Here is a 19,553-nt window from a genome sequence, read left to right on the forward strand (position 1 = left end):
GAAGTTTCTGAGAAAACTGACACCTCTGATCTGCCTCCTTCTGATACTGACACAGGGTTGGCATGCTTAAGTGGTGACATTATGATTCCTTGATTGTGCGTCATTTTAACTATATTAATTTACCCATATTCTTTCTCTTTCCTTATCTAGTTTCTCAAGTGATTAACATAAATTTTCTAATTTTCTGTTTTGAGTTTTCAAATTGGCCTTGATCACATTGGGCTTGGTGCTGTATGTTCTTGAGAGAAAGAGTCAGAACAATCAAGAGTTCTAAGCCAACCTTGCCTATATAGAAAGTTAGTGCCACATGTGACCTTGTATAAACAAACAAATAAGCAATAGGAAGCAAGCAAGCAAAGGAAACGAAAAACAACCCCATGCACCAAAAACCTTGTATCATTAAAAAATATATTATAAATTTTACTAACTAAATTAATCTCTTTGGTGTGTATTGGCAGAAAATTTAATTTTCAAAATATCATTTTATTTATAATATATTTAGAGTAAATGTAAGAAGTATAATGAGCTTGTAGTTTGTATTTTTAACACCATCATTTAACAATGTTTAAAAGATAAATAAAGCCTGTATATATTATTCAATAACAATATTATAAATGATAAATATTCCTAGCCAAACCAATATACACTTATTCTGTCTATCCTGAGAGTCATGGTAGACTACTCATTGAAGTAACTACCCTTTTCACATAAGGCCTGTTTAAAGAGAGATAAATAAATTTTAGTTGAATAAGACTGAACCTTAATTGACTTAAAAAAATCTTTGAACCATACATTTAGATTGACCTCCATTTTTATTTTAGTATTTATATCACATAAACTAAGGCTTTGTATTTAGGCATAAACATCTTCACTTCTTAAACCTGGGTCTGAAAATACTAGTTACAAATATGGTATATTATTTAGTTTTCTCTGCATTTCTATTTATTAAAATTCATTTGTCTCTCTTTTATGAAGAAAAGAGGTTTGTTCATATATTGTGTGTGGAATTTCAAGGGCATGACATTGAGTTAGTCTGTTTGGTGAGGAATACATACCTAAGGAAGAGATAACAGGAACAGACAAGAAACTAGAGAGGTTGCAGTCCCACAGTCCCTTTCAGTAATATGTGCCCTATTGCCCAAAGTACTTCTCACTAACCTCACCGCAGTAAGTTTCACACTATCTCTCTATTGGCAAAAACTAAGGAGTAAGGCTTTCACACATTAACAATCATGACACAAGTCATAGCATATGGTGTGAACTTGATCATAGATACAAGATGTTTAAAACCCAACATGATGGAAATATATAAGAATGACAATATAGTATAAAATGTATTTTGTGTTATTTTGTAGTACCCTATGTGGACATATTGTCTTAACACATAAATATTATTTGTTTGTTTGTTGTACATCAAGAACATTTATCTTTCTATTTCTTTTTTAAATTTTATTTTATTAATTTATTCATATTACATCTCAATGGTTATCCCATCCCTTGTGTCCTCCCATTCCTCCCTTTCTCCCATTTTCCCCTTACTTCCCTCCCCTATGACTGTGACTGAGGGGGACGTCCCCTTTATATGCTCATAGGGTATCAAGTCTCTTCTTGGTAGCCTGCTATCCTTCCCCTGAGTGCTACCAGGTCTCCCCATCCAGGGGACGTGGTCAAATATGAGGCACCATAAACTTCAAACCCCTACCCAGATCTAGCCAATGGACAGGACATTCTCCACAGTTGAGTGGAGAGTGGGGTCTGACTTTCACACGTACTCTGGTGCCTCATATTTGACCACATAAATATTATTTATCCTATATCCTCATGTTTATATTTGTGCTATAAGTTATTTTCTTCTTTTACAATTTGAATTTTACATAAATCACATTGTACTTGAATAACAGTGTTAAACAAACATAGACTGAGGGTCATCTCTGTCATTTGTTATTGGTATAATCTGGTTCTAGTAATTGATGTGTTTAAAGGTATAGTCAATTGCATAATAGGTAGTTAAGAGGAAAGGATTTTTACTAAGTAAGATTTGAGAGAATGTGGTAAGGAGGGAGAATTAAACAAATGGGTGGGTGAATGTGATGGTTAATGATAATTTTCAGCTTGACAGTCAGTCTAGAATCACCAAAAGTCATCCCAAAAGCATACCTTTGGGAAGCTTCAAGCACCTGATGGTTTGACTGCCACCCACCCACAGAGTATGCTGGTAAATTCTAAGCCATTACAAACCAAATCTCCAGGCTTTGCTTTTGTCTACATATTTTATCACAGCAAAGAGAAGAACAGGAAGACAGTAAGTGTGTGGCAGAAAATGTCATCCTGGCAAAATAATTTTGTTGGCATGTAACCACGAGTAGATAAATTTGTAGAATTAGAAAAATGATTGACATATTGATAATTGTCCTTTTACAGATGGCCTAAAGTAGCAAAGCCTTCTAGAAAGCCATTCTCGTCCAGTTATGAAGTTATAAGACACTAGATAAACAAAACTTCCTTTAATTTGAAAGCAGAAGCTTGTGCAAAGATAACTCTAGACAATGTAAACACTCTTTTCCGTAAAGAGATAGCTAATACATTGATACAAAGATACGTTGTTATTTTATATACAGTAAAGAATTAATCTTGAGGATTGTATATAACAACTTAATACCATTTTGTTGCTTTTTTAAAGTGACATATAAAAATATCCAATATGTACATTGTTCTTATTTTATTAAAGGTTTTGTCATTGGTCAAGATGATCTACTGAAACATTCTGCTAAATTCCAAATTTTACTAATTTATTCCACTAAAATGAAATACCATTCTGATATTCCATTCTGTTATGGAATATCAGAGTTTCCATGGAACCCTGCTTTTGGCTATGATAATAGAACAAAGCGCTTGAGATAGAGAGAAAAAAAGAAACTTAATGTGGCTGTTGAACTGCACAAAAAGCCTCAGAAATAGCATATGTATTGTTTTCTTCATTATGATAAAGATGTTTGAATCAATAGGAAGGAAGGGAAGATGGAAGAGAGGGAGCAAAGGTAGAAACATAATGTACACAAATGCATCACCTTAGCAAAACTTCTAAGAGCTCTTTCTAAAATACTTTTAAAGATTTGTAAAAAGAAGAAATTAATCTCTTCAGGACTTTCCAGAAAATATAAAGCAATAAGTGTCTCGCAGACTGGCATCTCTAATACTCTGTCCAGTGAGGTAGAAACTCGTTTTCTGCTTGGCTGCTCAGCCCAAGAGCAATGACTTTCAGCAAGAAAACAAAACAAACTGGGACACAAGGTGCATTAAGGGAAAGTGTAAAGATGACTGATGAAATACTGAGTTCGTGATTAGTTTATTAGAAACATAAATAACTCCTCATGAGACTCTAAAGTGTGTTATATTACTTTGTTTTTAATCTTTTACTACCAGGACGCTGTAATTTAGCTTCTAAAACATTATTATTATTATTATTATTATTATTATTATTATTATTATTATTATTGTTATTACATTCATTATTATTAATCTACTTTAATACTGTCCCTAGACTCTTACAATTAAAGTATCCAACGAACAGTTCAGTTCCATTCAGAAAGAGTAAACTCTCCCTGAGAGTAGTGAAAATTCAAGATTTCATTATTAAAAATCTGATTTTTTCCACAATTGGACAGCAGGTAGCCAAGAAGAGACTTGATACCCTATGAGAATATATAGGGGGAGGTAATCCCCCTCAGGAACAGTCATAGGGGAGGGGAATAATGGGAAAATGGGGGGGGGGAGGAATGGGAGGATACAAGGGATGGGATAAACATTGAGATGTAACAAGAATAAAATTAATAAAAAAAAAAAAAAAAAGAAAATATTACCACCATCTTAGCACTGATTTTTCTAAAATTTTGATTATGGAAACAGTTACTCATACGATCTGTAGCGTTGTAGTTGAAAAGATTTGACAACATAATTTCATATATTCAAGGCATTGTACCCTTTTGTAATATATAATGGATTTGAAATGCACAACAGTGTTTAAAGCATGTTTTCTGGGAGTAGAATGATTTAACATTTCTTTTCCATTAAACCTGTGGGAGTGAAGGATGGTGATGAGGATAAAGGCTTTCAGTGAACACTTAACTTCAGGCATACTGTAGAGGACACACTCTTGATTGTTTCTATACTAAACTGCTATTTTGCCTCAAAACTGATAAGTCTTGCTATGGAGGGACAGGTATGGAGAGAGGAAAACAGTCTTGGTTTTTCTTTTGGCTTTTTAGATTTCATTCTGCTCACACTGGGTTTATCTGGGTAGAAATATCACTTGTATTTTCTTCTCTCTATTTCCTTCTGCTTACCTACAACTTCGTCATCATTTCCTAAGTTAATTTCTCAAAGCTAAATGAACATGCTAAGCCAGGTTTATGCTTTATAGAATTATATTATTTGGAGGAGACAAAATACTTACACATTTATACTTTCTTTCTGACTAATGATTATTTATTTTAATTTATTATGATTTATAGATATTACATTCCAGTTGTTATCCCATCTCTTGTATCTCCCTGTTGCCACTCTCCCTCCCTCTTCTGTCATATTCCCCTCTCCTAAACCACTGACAGAAGGGGACCTGCTCTCCCATCATATTGCCACAGCCTATCAGGTCTCATCTAGATAGTCTATTTCCCCTTCCGCTGAGTGCTACCAGACCTCCCCACCATGGGGAACTGATCAATCAGGGGCACCGAGTTCATGTCAGAGGCAGTTGCTGCTCTCCCCATAACTGTGGAGAATGAGCTGTCCAATGGCTAGATCTGAACAGCGGGTCTAGGTTACTGCATGCATTGTCCCTGCTTGGTGCAAGGGTTTGTACAGGCCCCCTAGGTCCAGTGCTACCAGTTTTGGTGATCTCCTCGTGAAGCTCTTGAACCCTTTGGGTCCCTTAGTCCCCACATTCATCCATACTACTCTCACCTATAATCCATGAGCAAGTCCCTGCATCTCTCTGACTGGGTGGAATCTCTCAGAGAAGACTTATGTTGGGCTGATGTTTACTTGTTCATGAGGATATACCATGCTTGCTTCTGGGTGTAGGTTACCTCACTCAGGACGACTGATTCAAGGTCCATCCATTTGCCTGCAAATTTTACTATTTCCTCATTTTTATTAGCTGAGTAGTATTCCATTGTGTAAATGTACCACAATTTCTTTATCCATTCTTCCTTAGAGGGACATCTTGGTTGGTTTTGATTCTGGCTATTACAAATAAAGATGCTATAAACACAGTTGAGCAAATATACTTGTATATGATGGAGCATCTTTGGATATTTACCCAACAGTGATATGGCTAGGTCTTGAGGTAGCACTATTCCCAATTTTCTGAGAAAGCACCGATTGATTTCCAAAGTGGTTGCAAATGTTTACACTCTCACCAGCAATGAAGGAGTGTTCCCCTTTCTCTATATCCTTGCCAGGATGTGTTGTCACTTCAAAATTTGATCTTAGCAATTCTGGTAGGTGTAAGGTGGAATCTCAGATTCTTTTGGATTTTCATTTCTTTAGGTGTTTTTCTGCCATTCGATGTTCCTCTGGTAATAATTCTCTGTTTAGCTTTATACCTCTTTTTAAATCTGGCCCTGGGCTTTTTTGGGATGGAAGACTTTGGATGACTGCTTCTATTTCTGCAAGAGATATAGGATTATTTGATTTGTTTACCTCCTCTTGCTTTAACTTTGATAAGTGGAATTTATCCAGAAAATTATCCATTTCATTTAGATTTTCAACTTTTGTGGCATATATGCTCTTAAAGTAATACCTAATGATTTTTTTTAATTTCCTTGGTGTCTGTTTTTATGTCTCCTTTTTCATATCTGGTTTTTTTTTTCCTCTTCTTTTTTTTTTTAATTAATTTATTCTTGTTACATCTCAATGTTTATCCCATCCCTTGTATCCTCCCATTCCTCCCCCCTCCCCCATTTTCCCATTATTCCCCTCCCCTATGACTGTTCCTGAGGGGGATTACGTCCCCCTATATATTCTCATAGGGTATCAAGTCTCTTCTTGGCTACTTGCTGTCCTTCCTCTGAGTGCCACCAGGTCTCCCCCTCCAGGGGACATGGTCAAATGTGAGGCACCAGAATTTTTTTTTGTATTATGTCTCTCTGCCTTTTAGTTTGGCTAAGGATGTGTCTATCTTGTTGATTTTTTTCAAAAAAAAAAAAAAAAAAAAAAAAAAAAAAAAAAAAAAAACCACCTCTTGGCATTGTTGATTCTTTGAATTGTATTATTTGTTTCTAATTTATTGATATCAGCCCTGAGTTTGATTATTTCCAGCTGTCTACTCCTCTTGGGTGTGTCTGCTTCTTTTTTTCCTAGTGTTTCCAGATGTGGCATTAGTTGTTTGTATGAGCAGTTTCTTTATAATCTCTTTATAAAGGCACTTAGTGCTGTGAACTTTCCCCTTATCACTGCTTTCTGTGTCCCATAAATTTAGGTATGTTGTACCCTCATTTTCATTGAGTTTTAGGAAGTCCCTAATTTCTTTATTTCCTCTCCAACAGTTATTCTTGAGTAGAGGTTTGTTCAGTTCCCAAGTGTATGTAGGCATTTTGTTATTTCTGTTGTTGCTGATATCCAGGTTTAGTCCATGATGATCTGATAAGATAGATATAAGGTATTATTTCAATCTTCTCATATCTGTTGAGGCTTGCTTTGTGACCTACTATATGGTGCATTTTGGAGAAGTTTCCTTAAGGTGCTGAGAAGGCAAAAATCTTTTGTGTTTGAGTAAAAAGTTCTATAGATATCAGTTAGGTCCATTTGATTCATGACATCTATTAGTGTCATTATTTTTCAGTATAGCTTCTGTTTTGTTGACCTATACTTTGGTGAGAGGAAGCTGTTAAAGTCTCCAACTATTAATGTGTGGGTATTGATGGGTGGTTTAAGCTTTATTAAAGTTTCTTTTACAAATGTGGGCCCCATGTATTTGGGGCATAGATGTTCTGAATTGTGATGTCATCATGGTTGAGTTTTCCTTTGGTGAGTATGAAGTGTCCTTCCTCATCTCTTTTGATTAATTCTGGTTGAAAGTATATTTTATTAGATATTAGAATGATTACTCCAGATTGCTTCTTGTGTCCATATTGTTGGAAGACCTTCTTCCAGCCCTTTACTTTCATGTAATGTCTATCTTTGTGGCTGAGTTTTGTTTCTTCAATGCAGCAGAAAGTTGGGTCCTGTTTAAATATTCATTCTGTTAGTCTCCGTCTCTTTACTAGAGAGTTGAGACCACTGATGTTGAAAGAGTTCAATGAACAATGGCTGTTAGATCCTTTTATTTTGATGTTTGTTGTTGAAGTGTGTTTGTGTTCTTGTCTAATTTTTGTTTTACTAAAGTGACATTATGTATTTTCTGTGTTTTGCCAGGTGTCCTTACCCTCCTTTGGTTGGAGTTTCCATTCTAGTATCTATTGTAGGACTGGATTTGTGGATAGGTTCTCTTTAAATTTGTTTTTACCATGGAATATTTTGTTTTCTCCATCGATGGTTATTGAAAGTTTTGCTGGGCCTAGTAAGTAGTCTGGACTGGCATCTGTGGTCTCTCAGGGTTTGCAAAACATCTCCCTAGCCCTTTCTGGCTGTATGGTATCTGCTGAAAATTTGGGTGTGATTCTGATAGATTTTCCATAGTATGTTATTTGGTCTTTTACCTTGCCATTTTTAATATTTTTCTTTTTTCTGTACATTCAGTGTCTTTGCAAGGTACCATTCCAAGAACATGTTATTGTTTGCTTGTTTTGTTTTGTTTTGTTTTATGAAATGTGTTTTCCCACTCAGACTTAAGCAGAATGAGAGACATACAAAGAGTATCCTTCTTCACATTAGGAGACAGACTTAATCATAAGAGAACAATAATCTCTCCCTGAAAACATTTCCTAGCATCTTTGAGTACTATCTACAGACTGCTTGCTCTCCACGAGTTGATTGAAAATTCTTGACATTATTTTTATATATTATTTGGTAGATAAAGACCACAAGTATACATAAGCATCCTCCAAGGTATAAAGCAGTCAGCCAGTGCAGAGAAACATCTGGTTCCAATAGATTACTAACAAGGATAAGAACTATATTGGCTAATTATATATGTGTATGTTCTCTCTCTCTCTCTCTCTCTATATATATATATATATATATATATATATATATATATATATATATATTTGTGTGTGTGTGTGTGTATTTATGTATGCCAGACCATGAATAGCCATGATCTGTATGCATATGCATTAGGTAACATTACTATTCTTCATTCCTATAGCCAAAACAAGTTTTGTGACCATTGTAGAAAGACATTAAATGTTCTGCTGATGCAGTGCTAGATGATATCTATTGCCTTTGTATTCTATGCTCTGACAGCTGCATTATCACTGCAGGAAGTTAAATTGGGATGTCACAGTTTTTTCTTAGACAAAGCCATACTGATTACTACCCAGTGGACTATATCACCAGGCAGAGCCAGTGACTGAAGACTCACACTTTGATGGTTTGCCCCTGTATTTTATATGCTTCTGGATAATTTGACCCTGATGTAACAGGCAGGGTTGCCTTCACTGTCTGGAAGAGAATAACATGGATGCTGTGCGATATCAATACATATATATGGTTTTCAAAGATTTTTTTGTAAGCTCCCATACATGTGTTTATTTTCCAGATTTTCTCTCCATACTTGCTTGAGGTAGCCACTGGATCTGATTGTACTCATGGGTGCTGATGCATTACCATCTGATAATGATGCCAGATGGCCCTTGTTACTTCCCTGAAAATTTAGATTTTTATACATTTCACTCCACAAAGAAAAATATTTACCTGCTTAAAATCCATCCATTTATTTAGACCCTGAATTTTCAGTATCTGTTATCGTTTCTTTCAAAAACTGAAAATAAAACTTTAGTTTTGGGTCAATACTTGCAACCAAGACCCACTTTTTTATGTTGTTTCTTGGAGATCAAATTCAGATCCTGATGCTTTCATGGCAAGTGCTTTTCACAGCAATCCTTCTCTACCCTGTAGTTTCTTTTGTACTTATTTTTTTTTTATGTTATACATATGTACATACATATACATACATACATACATACATATATATGTAAAGAATTGTATAAATTTTTAATGGGTATTTTCTTGACTCTGTAGATTGCTTTTGTCAAGGTAATCATTTTTACTATGTTAACCCTACAGATCGAGGAGCATGGGACATCATTCCAACTTCTGTTATCTTTTTTAATTTCTTTCTTCAAAGACTTGAAGTTCTTGTCACACAGGTCTTTCACTTGTGTCGTGAGCATTTTCTATTTTTGAAGATGACCTCCCCTTTTCATTCTCACTGTGACTTTTCTATATGACTTATATTTTGTTCTCCCAACAATTTAAATATAATCAATGACCACATTGTTCTCAAAAAACTATAACAGTGGGGAAAAGCTTAAGAAGTCATTATCAGACTTTTATTTGGAAGTAACATTAGTTCTGTCTGAGTTGTACAGTGACAGTAGTTATATTCAGGGGAGATAATCCCATCTTTTGTTTAAGAAATGAAAAGCAAACCAATACTGACTGATCCATTACTAATGTCTAGCTACGAGGCAGAAACTATGACTCCAATTCAGTAGTCTAAAACTAGTATGTAAGAAAAAGTGTTCAGAAAAAAATATTTGTTATTCTTTGTTTGACGGTAAAACCTTCAATGTGATTCAATCTTTTCCTAGATCAAGACCCTTGGCATTGTTAATCCTAACTGTCAAGAATTGCCATAACATTATCATAATTTAAATCCAAATATGAGTCAAACTTTAATTAAATACTGATCAGGTGCATGGGTTCTGACCAGGGCTATCTCTGCATTCCCAGAAGAGAGCTGTGAGTCACACTTTGCTGAGGCTTAAAAGTATGAAACCTACAATTCACCATAGTGTCATCAGATCCAATCAGTAGCCAACATAAATCTTGACATATTTCCTGCTCATGTATCTCCCACGCCCATATAGACTAAGCACATCTAGTGCAGATGGTCAAACAAACAGGACAACCAGAAATACATTCTTAACTGCAAATAGAACTTTTAACCTGCAAGGTGTTTTTTTCCTATTTTGGTCTCACACTGTCTCACATATCTGACATACCATCCTGGAATCAGAACATTTGACTCAATTGTTACCTATCTTGGATGAATATATATATATATATTTTCAAAGTCTTCATGAAGCTTCTTAAAATACAACTTAAATCTGAATATTCCAATATATAAAAGAATGAGTATTGCCCTGACAGTTATTAATTAATTAATAAGTGTACTTTATTGAAAGATATCTTGATTTACTAATTTTTTTATAACATTTTCTTGTTAGAATTCTAAGTCTAGAAATTAAATGTTAGTTTTCTTTTTCTTGGTTGTGACAGTTATCTCCATCTTGGTCTTTCTTCTTTCTTTCTTTCTTTTTTTTTTTTTTTTTTTTTTTGTGTGTGTGTGTGTGTTGAATAGTTAATAGGTGCCTACAAAGTTAAAACATACTCAACACATACTTTAATGTATAGTTTGTTTCACTGTTTTCATTGTCAGTAACATTTTAACCACAAAAAGTTTTGAATACCCAATTAGAAGATCATGTCAAAATCCTGTGCTACAAAGGTATACTTTTATAGAGACGGCCTCTTATCATTTAGTAAGGGATCAGAATATCTTTACAATTTAGAAAACAATTTCAGTTGTGAAAGCTCTGGTAATCACTTCTGGACCCTGTGAGCACCAGGCATATATAGTACACATACATATAAGCACTCAAATATGCACATAAAATAAAATAAATCTTTCAAAAAAATCACACAAATTACCATATACTTTGGTCCAAGAGACAAATTCATTCATTGCACACCCTACCTCAAACTGGCTAAAACCTTGGCAAGTCTCCACATTCAGGACCAGTTGTATAGGTCAGTGAGACATTCCTCAATAACTTAATTTTAAAAATATATTGAATATAAATATATCTGGAATGTGTGCAACAGCTGCTTGGGAAATGTGCCTTATCCATATCTCACAAAATCTATATAGGAGAGCATGTCAGAAACATGAAAGGAGTATATAAGGAAATGATGTTTGAAAGCAACAAAAGCACAGAACTTAGACAAGGGTGACCTAGTATGGACTAATTTATCACTGTTATAATTATAAATAATAAGGAACTGAAATTTTACTTCCAAATCTCATGGAGGCATGCACCATCTGTTTGTGTTATATATGCTTGATACTCTAGGGTAAGGAGGAATGATGCCTTTGGACTGCTGAAGAGAAAGGAAAAGAGAATCTTCTGTAGGATGTGGATGAGAATGGAGTCTAAGCTCCAACTTGTGTATGCTACTGGTACACAGAGAGCTTTGAGAGCATCAGTGGATTAGAACTATACAATGATTGTTCATTTTCCTGCCTATTCTGGCTTTTTGAACCTCAAGGCTTCTGTCTTTAGAAGGCAAATTTATGACAAATTAATACGACAAAAAAATAGTTCATGAGTTATCAGCTATTGCTTTACCTCATTGAAATTGGCTCCAATAAACTTTTATTGCAGCAAATTATTGTCACTCTTACAAAGTTCATAAAAACACTCAGAAGAACGTAGAGTTGCTGTAGAATACCAAAACTGGGAGGCAGAGGCTCGTGGATTGTTATGAGTTTGAGGCCAGCCTGGTCAACAGAACTAGTCCAAAACAGCTAAGGCTACAAAGAGAAGCCCTGTCTTGAAACAAATGAGCAATGCCACCCCAAAATCATCCAACCAAACAAAAAACTCCAAAATTTAAAGACAGTGTAAATCCAATTAATCATGGAAATATTGGAAATGCCAAAATAGGTACAATGTAAAGCAAACAAGTTTGACAAAAATTTGCAAAAAGAAATTGGATACTCCATTTCAAAAGATGGTAATAATACAGTTACAATGAGAATAGATTAAGTAAATAATCTTGTTTTTATTAACTTGAATTGAAAGTGGGTGTGCAAAGTTCTTCCAAGAGCAAAACTAAAATGTAAGCTCATATAAATAAGAGTTTTTACTAAGTTCAGTGCTTCCCTCAAAGTTTACAAGCATTGTGATATAAACAACTAATTTACAAAGAAAAATTTGTGATTAACTTTTGAAATATGGGTGAAAATTTTATTTTATTATGCTGTGACACTGCAATGTATGTGAACTCAATTATTCAAGTGTCAATTATGTATTTAACTTTGGTCTCTATTTTCTCATTTGATAATAAGGTACTATATTTTCTCTACTTGATTGTAGACTAAAGGTTCTCAAACCATGACAGCCTCTGGTACCCAGAAAAAAGTGAAGAGAACACTGCCAAATCCTCCCCCCGAGGAGGCATCCCCGGGAGCACAGTCAACTTACAGCACAATGGGCACTGCTTCCCGGAGAAGAATGTGCAGAACCAATACCATGGCTCGAGCCAAGATTCTCCAGGACATAGACCGAGAGCTTGACCTCGTGGAAAGGGAGTCTGCCAAGCTTAGAAAGAAGCAAGCAGAACTTGATGAGGAAGAAAAGGAGATTGATGCCAAGCTACGGTATCTGGAGATGGGAATTAACCGGAGAAAAGAAGCATTATTGAAGGAGAGAGAAAAGAGAGAGCGTGCCTACCTGCAGGGGGTAGCAGAGGACCGAGATTACATGTCTGACAGTGAGGTCAGTAGCACCAGACCAAGCCGAATAGAAAGTCAACATGGCATTGAGCGACCAAGAACGGCTCCGCAAACTGAATTCAGCCAGTTCATCCCACCACAAACCCAAACAGAAGCTCAACTAGTTCCCCCTACAAGTCCTTACACACAATACCAGTACTCCTCACCCGCTCTTCCCACACAAGCACCCACCCCGTATACTCAACAATCCCACTTTCAACAGCAGACGCTGTACCATCAGCAAGTTTCACCATATCAGACCCAACCAACGTTCCAAGCTGTGGCCACAATGTCCTTCACACCCCAAGCTCAACCCACTCCAACCCCACAACCATCTTATCAATTACCATCGCAGATGATGGTGATACAACAGAAGCCTCGGCAAACAACATTGTATTTGGAGCCCAAGATAACTTCTAACTACGAAGTGATTCGAAACCAACCCCTGATGATCGCTCCTGTTTCTACTGATAACACATACGCTGTCTCCCATCTTGGGAGTAAGTACAACAGCTTAGACTTGAGAATTGGTTTGGAGGAAAGAAGCAGCATGGCGAGCAGTCCAATATCCAGCATCTCTGCAGACTCTTTCTATGCAGATATTGACCACCACACCTCAAGGAATTATGTCCTAATAGATGACATTGGGGAGATTACCAAAGGGACAGCAGCACTAAGCACTGCATTTAGTCTCCATGAAAAGGATCTGTCCAAAACAGATCGTCTCCTTAGAACCACGGAGACACGTAGGTCTCAAGAAGTGACAGATTTCCTAGCGCCTTTGCAGACTTCCTCCAGATTGCATAGCTACGTGAAAGCAGAGGAGGACCCAATGGAAGATCCATACGAGTTAAAGCTTCTGAAACATCAGATTAAGCAAGAATTCCGTAGAGGCACAGAGAGCCTGGACCACCTTGCTGGCCTTTCACATTATTACCATGCTGACACGAGCTATAGACACTTTCCCAAGTCTGAAAAGTACAGCATCAGTAGACTCACCCTTGAAAAGCAAGCAGCCAAACAATTACCGGCAGCGATACTTTACCAAAAGCAATCAAAGCACAAGAAGTCATTAATTGACCCTAAAATGTCAAAGTTTTCCCCTATTCAAGAAAGTAGAGACCTGGAACCTGATTATCCCAGTTACATGAGTTCTAGCACTTCATCTATAGGTGGTATTTCTTCTAGGGCAAGGCTTCTTCAAGATGATATCACATTTGGCCTCAGGAAAAATATTACAGATCAACAGAAATTTATGGGCTCATCACTTGGGTCAGGACTGGGTACATTAGGAAACACCATCCGGTCAGCTCTCCAGGATGAAGCAGATAAGCCATATAGCAGTGGGAGCAGGTCCAGGCCATCCTCTCGGCCTTCCTCTGTCTATGGGCTTGATTTATCAATTAAGAGGGATTCCTCCAGCTCATCACTAAGACTGAAAGCTCAAGAGGCCGAAGCTCTGGATGTCTCCTTTGGCCATTCATCATCTTCAGCCAGAACTAAGCCCACCAGCTTGCCAATCAGCCAGAGCAGAGGAAGAATACCAATTGTGGCCCAGAATTCAGAAGAAGAAAGTCCGCTAAGTCCCGTTGGCCAACCAATGGGAATGGCCAGGGCTGCCGCTGGACCTTTGCCCCCCATATCTGCAGACACGAGGGATCAGTTTGGATCAAGTCACTCATTGCCTGAAGTTCAGCAACACATGAGAGAAGAGTCACGGACACGGGGTTATGACCGTGATATAGCATTCATCATGGATGACTTCCAACATGCTATGTCTGACAGTGAAGGTAAATGGGGCCTCAAACTACCCTGTTATTATCAAAACTCCGACGCTTATCTTTCTGCATGTTTAATTTTCTTTCTCCGAAGCTGTATTCCATCTTTCTTGGTGCAATTTGTGCATGTTTATTTCGTTTTTATTTCTTGTAGGTGTATTTCTTGTGTGTAGCATGTTTTTTCCTTGGTTATTTTTAGTTTATTATTTTACTGTTTCTTGATTATTGTCCTCATTTGTTTTGTGTCTGATTTTTTTAAAAAAATTATTACATAATTCTATCAATAAAATATGGTCATCCTTAATATACATAACTGGGAAGATTTTTAGTCTATGGTTCTTTACCCTTTAAAATAGTTTTAATATATTTAACTAATCTTGATAAAATTATTAAGGGTTAGAACCATTGAGTAATGTTTTGTAGTGGATGTGAGTTTTTACTATATCAGAGGATAGTCTCTTTGGAGTAGCTTCTGAAATAGCTTGATGTTAGTATAACAGAATTTTATCATCATCATTGAATAAATGTGTTTCATCTCCCCTTATTATGAAGATTATTACCGACAAGTTTGTGCATTGAGTGTTATGCATTTGAAAGTTTAATTCTAAACAAGGTATTGAAAATAATTTTTCAGTATATATGAAACATTCTTTCCATTTAAAACTGAAAAAAATATAAACTTCTTTTGAGAGTTTAGTTGTTTAGAGTCTAGGCCTTCCTGTTGTGATATGTCCTCCTTATGGAATATCACATATTACAAAAGCCTACATAAATATATAATTATATATTACATATATAATTTACTTTATTAAATGTTTGAGATAGATTCTCTTCTGTAGCCCATGTAGGCCTGGAATTTACTATGCAGGCAAGCTTCAGATTTACGTTGATACTCCTATTTCAGGATCATAAGTGCTTGCAATAAAGATATAAGCCACCATACCCAACTTGTTTATTGGTTTGTGTTTGATATATGTGAGACTGAAATCCTAGAAATAGAATATTTCTAAATGAATAAAAGTTATGTCATTCATTTGTATACTCAAAAATAATAACCTGATGTGACTATCCTCCCATTTGAATCTTTCTCAAAAGACTCACACAAAAATGTGTTTTCACAAAAAGCATTTTTTTTGTTTCATTCTGTATGTAGACACAGACTTAATTTTAAAGGAAGAGCTATGGAACACTTGCTGAACTGAGTAGGTCTGTGGGCCTGAAGCAAATGAACCATTTCCTTTGCTTATGAAATTCTAATAACAAAGTTTCTTTCTAACCTGTTTTCTCTTGTAACAAGTTGATTGGTTGACCATTTTTATTGACAGTTTGTTATTTCAGTAAAACTTTCATTTGTGTATATTTATACTAGGCTTGTATTTCATTAATCTACTTGCTTACCAGTAATTACAACATTACATGAAAACAGGTGCTCTTTTAACCTACTACATATTTTATACTCATTTTATACATGTAGAATGACCATGAAAAAGAATAAGAAGCTATTTGATGGTCATATCTATAAAAATAAAACAAAAATTCTTGGGCTATGGAACATCTCAATTCCTAAAGGATTTGTGCACATAGATGACAATTACCTGAAAAGAATTTGACAATGAGTCTTTAACTTGGTTTGAGACATGTAATGCTTGTAACTAGCAAAAATGTGGCATTTATTTGATTCTGTACATATGAAATAAACGGACTATTTTTTATTTCTAAGTTTGGTGTATAGTAGTAGTTGCCAATGACTGAACACTTGTTTCAATGATGCATATGCCACATATATATCATATTTATACATATGATTATGACAAGATAGCATGTACCTTACACAGTATTAAAGCAAATAAACATGTGCCAAAGCAGAGAACAACTGAAGGGAAATTTGAGAATAAAATGTATTCTAAACCAAAGCAGTTGAAACTCATTCATATAAATTGTCAATAAAGAATTATATAAAAGGCTGTAAAATTTGAATGACATTAGCAACTTTGTGACTGAATTGTACTAGATATCTTTAAAATATGTGCACAGTAAAATGTTACATATTTTCATTGTTTGTATATCATGCAAATATATGAAGTTTGTATAGTGATATAAAAACAAAGAAAATTATTTAAATCAGCATGGAACTGAAATGTTACATTGTATAAAATGTATTTGAAATATTATTCAAGTACTACAGATCAAACATGAGCTGTTAGGAACAGCTAACTCAGCATACTTGGCACCCCCCTGAGGAAAAGAGTGTGATACAGAAACAGAGTCACTCAATCTGCTTGCTTTAGGTTAATTCTATATACCTATAAAAGATGGTGGGCATCTTTTTGTTCATTTATATATGGTACTATTATTAAAAATAATAGAAGATCAAAACCTGGCATCATCAGAATTGAAAATAACTGATGAAAAATTGGATCTGGTTGAGGTTCTGTCATATTTGTAATATCCAGAGCTTGCTAAAACATATTATAAAAAGATGTATTTAAAATTCAATTAGGAAAGTAATATATTCAAATTAAGTATTCTTTATCTTTTGGGATAATCACAATTTGAATCCATGACAAATCATTACTTTTTTATTTTTTAAAAAATGTATAATATGTTTATATAATACCAAAACAAAATTATTTCCTCCTTAGGGAAGTTAAAATATAAGCTAGTAGGCTCACAGGCTGATGACTATTAGGTTTATTGTTTTATTTATCAAATATCTATTATACTGAACAATTTTTTTAATTTACTCACTCAGCTCCAAAATAGTACTGTTTACCACAATAATTAACTAGATTGTGAAAAGCACATTGTACATTTATAAATTAGTTTTAAGGACATGGCATTTATTTAAAACTATCATAATTATGATATTTATCTTTTTATTTATATGATGACAAATATCTCTATCTGTAATTCACTCCACAAAAAATTACTAGACATTAAGGTCCATATAAGAAGGGAAAAATTTGAAAGATGAGAAAGTGACAAAAGTTGCTTCCTATTCAAGCAGCTGCTAATCTAATGGGCAACTCAATTAAGTGCATCTGCAGCCACAATCCAGGCATCAAATCTAAAATTGGCAAATCCGTGATATTCTACCTTATTCCATGTTTTCATGGAAGAGCCCAGGTGGTTGTGGTGCAGTGGTATGCAGCTGGGTAGTGGCGCATACAATGCCTGTGTAACTCCACCAGCCAATAAATGACAGAAATGGCAGAGTCTGGAGAAATTTTTAGAAGATAATGTGGACACAAAAACCCAACTTTGACATGATAGGGAGGAGATCCCAATATGTGACAGTTTAGCAAGACAATAAAAGTGAAGACATCAGATATCTGGGTGAGCATAGGTCTGTCCATCGACCATTTGGGAAAGAACAATGTGTTGTTCCCACAGGCTGTTCACTGGGACTGAGGGTGTAGCAGCTATGGAATACCAAGAATAAGAAATCTGTACCAAGCCTGGTTTCAGCCATTGAATAAAATGCACGCTTTAGTTGCCAGGCAGTACCCATAAGAAACCCGCAAAATATTGGTAGAACTAGGTGAAGTTTTTAAATTTGTATTTGAATGCTCTAAATGTGATTAAATTTTCAAAGTACTATCAAGTTGTATCATGGTAGTAAGTAATAAAAACTACCTGTCACATTTCTGTCAGTGTCAAAATTCAGATAACGATTTTACTTATATTAAAGATTTTCTCTTATATATACCTAATTCATATATATTTTATTATTAAGCTATAAAGTTCTTGTAGTACAGATGTTTGTAGCAGTGATAGAGTGTATCTTAGAAATAAATGCTTTTATTTACTTATGATTGTCAAAGAATTGTCATATTTTGAAAATATATCCATTCAGCGCTAAAGCCAGTGGCCATATGCTGCTGCTTGACTTATATAAAAATGGAAAATTAACCATATACAACTGAGTTATACAAAAATGGAAAGTTAAGAGAAACTTGTATATGCACGTAGTGCATTTCCTGTTGTCTTTCGATTATATGTGATGAGTTGTAGGATAAGGTTTGTAAGTGGGGACTGATGGACTTAAGTTGAATGAAATTACTCTTATATACTTTTATTTATTTATTATCATTATTGTCACTTAATTTCATTTATACTGATTAAAATGTAACTTTGTGTTGTTTTATTTTACTATAAGATATTGTGCGTATGTGTGCCTCTTTTTCTCTAGGTTATTCTGTTGTACTATTTGTATATACTATTGGAAATGGTTTTGGTTCTGATGGGAGTTATGTCTGAAATGCATGCTGTGGTTAACAAGCCCAGTGCATGCTAATACTGCAGAATATTTGCTTCCCTCTATCACCTGTATTAGTTGCGGTTGCAATGTATGATGTTTCCTTGGTCCCCAAAGCCTACCACTTGCGTCGGGAGGAAACGGATTGGTTTGATAAACCCAGAGAGTCTCGGTTGGAAAATGGCCATGGTCTGGACCGGAAACTGCCAGAAAGATTGGTTCACTCTAGACCCCTCAGTCAACATCAAGAGCAAGTAAGTGTGAAATTTTACACTCTCTCAGTTTTGTAAGTAACAGGAGTCAGTTCTAACACACACTAGTCTGTTAGTCTGAATATATGCCAATCAAGTTCATGACTCTCTCTTTTCAGTAATTTAATGAAGAAAGTACTTTATTTAATCATATTGAAGCGCATTATGATGCTTCTACCAGACAATTTAAATTATTCATTCAAATAATAAATGATATTCTGTAGTCTTCAGTTCTGAATTTACAGTAAACTACATGGAGGTCCTGAAGGGGTTGCAAGAACATTGTGTAGTATAAATGTTTATAGTTATCTTATGAAAGCATTAGAGACTAAAATATACCAAAGACGAGATGGGCGAGTGAAATTAGGTCAGAGAGGAAAAAAGTTTCATATGAAGGAAAAGGAGAAACTGTTATTTTAAAGGTCGACTATAAGTAAATATTAATTGTTTTGTGGTTATTTTTTAGATTTTTATATTTTAACAATGTATAAAATAGCTTTTTTTTTTTAATGAAGTAAATAACTGAACTTAAAAGTCAATTTTAC

General features: G+C 35.1%; 1 protein-coding gene across 1 annotated transcript in view; it reads left to right on the forward strand.

The window, feature by feature from the left end:
• Pclo (piccolo presynaptic cytomatrix protein) overlaps positions 1–19,553 on the forward strand; it is a 328,544-nt gene that overhangs the window by 178,329 nt on the left and 130,662 nt on the right. Inside the window, exons 7-8 of the mRNA XM_051152077.1 lie at positions 12,324–14,511; positions 18,875–19,011. Coding sequence (XP_051008034.1) covers positions 12,324–14,511; positions 18,875–19,011 — 2,325 coding nt within the window. The remainder of the gene's footprint in view (positions 1–12,323; positions 14,512–18,874; positions 19,012–19,553) is intronic.

Source organism: Acomys russatus, chromosome 10 (genome assembly GCF_903995435.1).
Source record: "Acomys russatus chromosome 10, mAcoRus1.1, whole genome shotgun sequence".
Classification (NCBI taxonomy): Eukaryota; Metazoa; Chordata; class Mammalia; order Rodentia; family Muridae; genus Acomys; species Acomys russatus.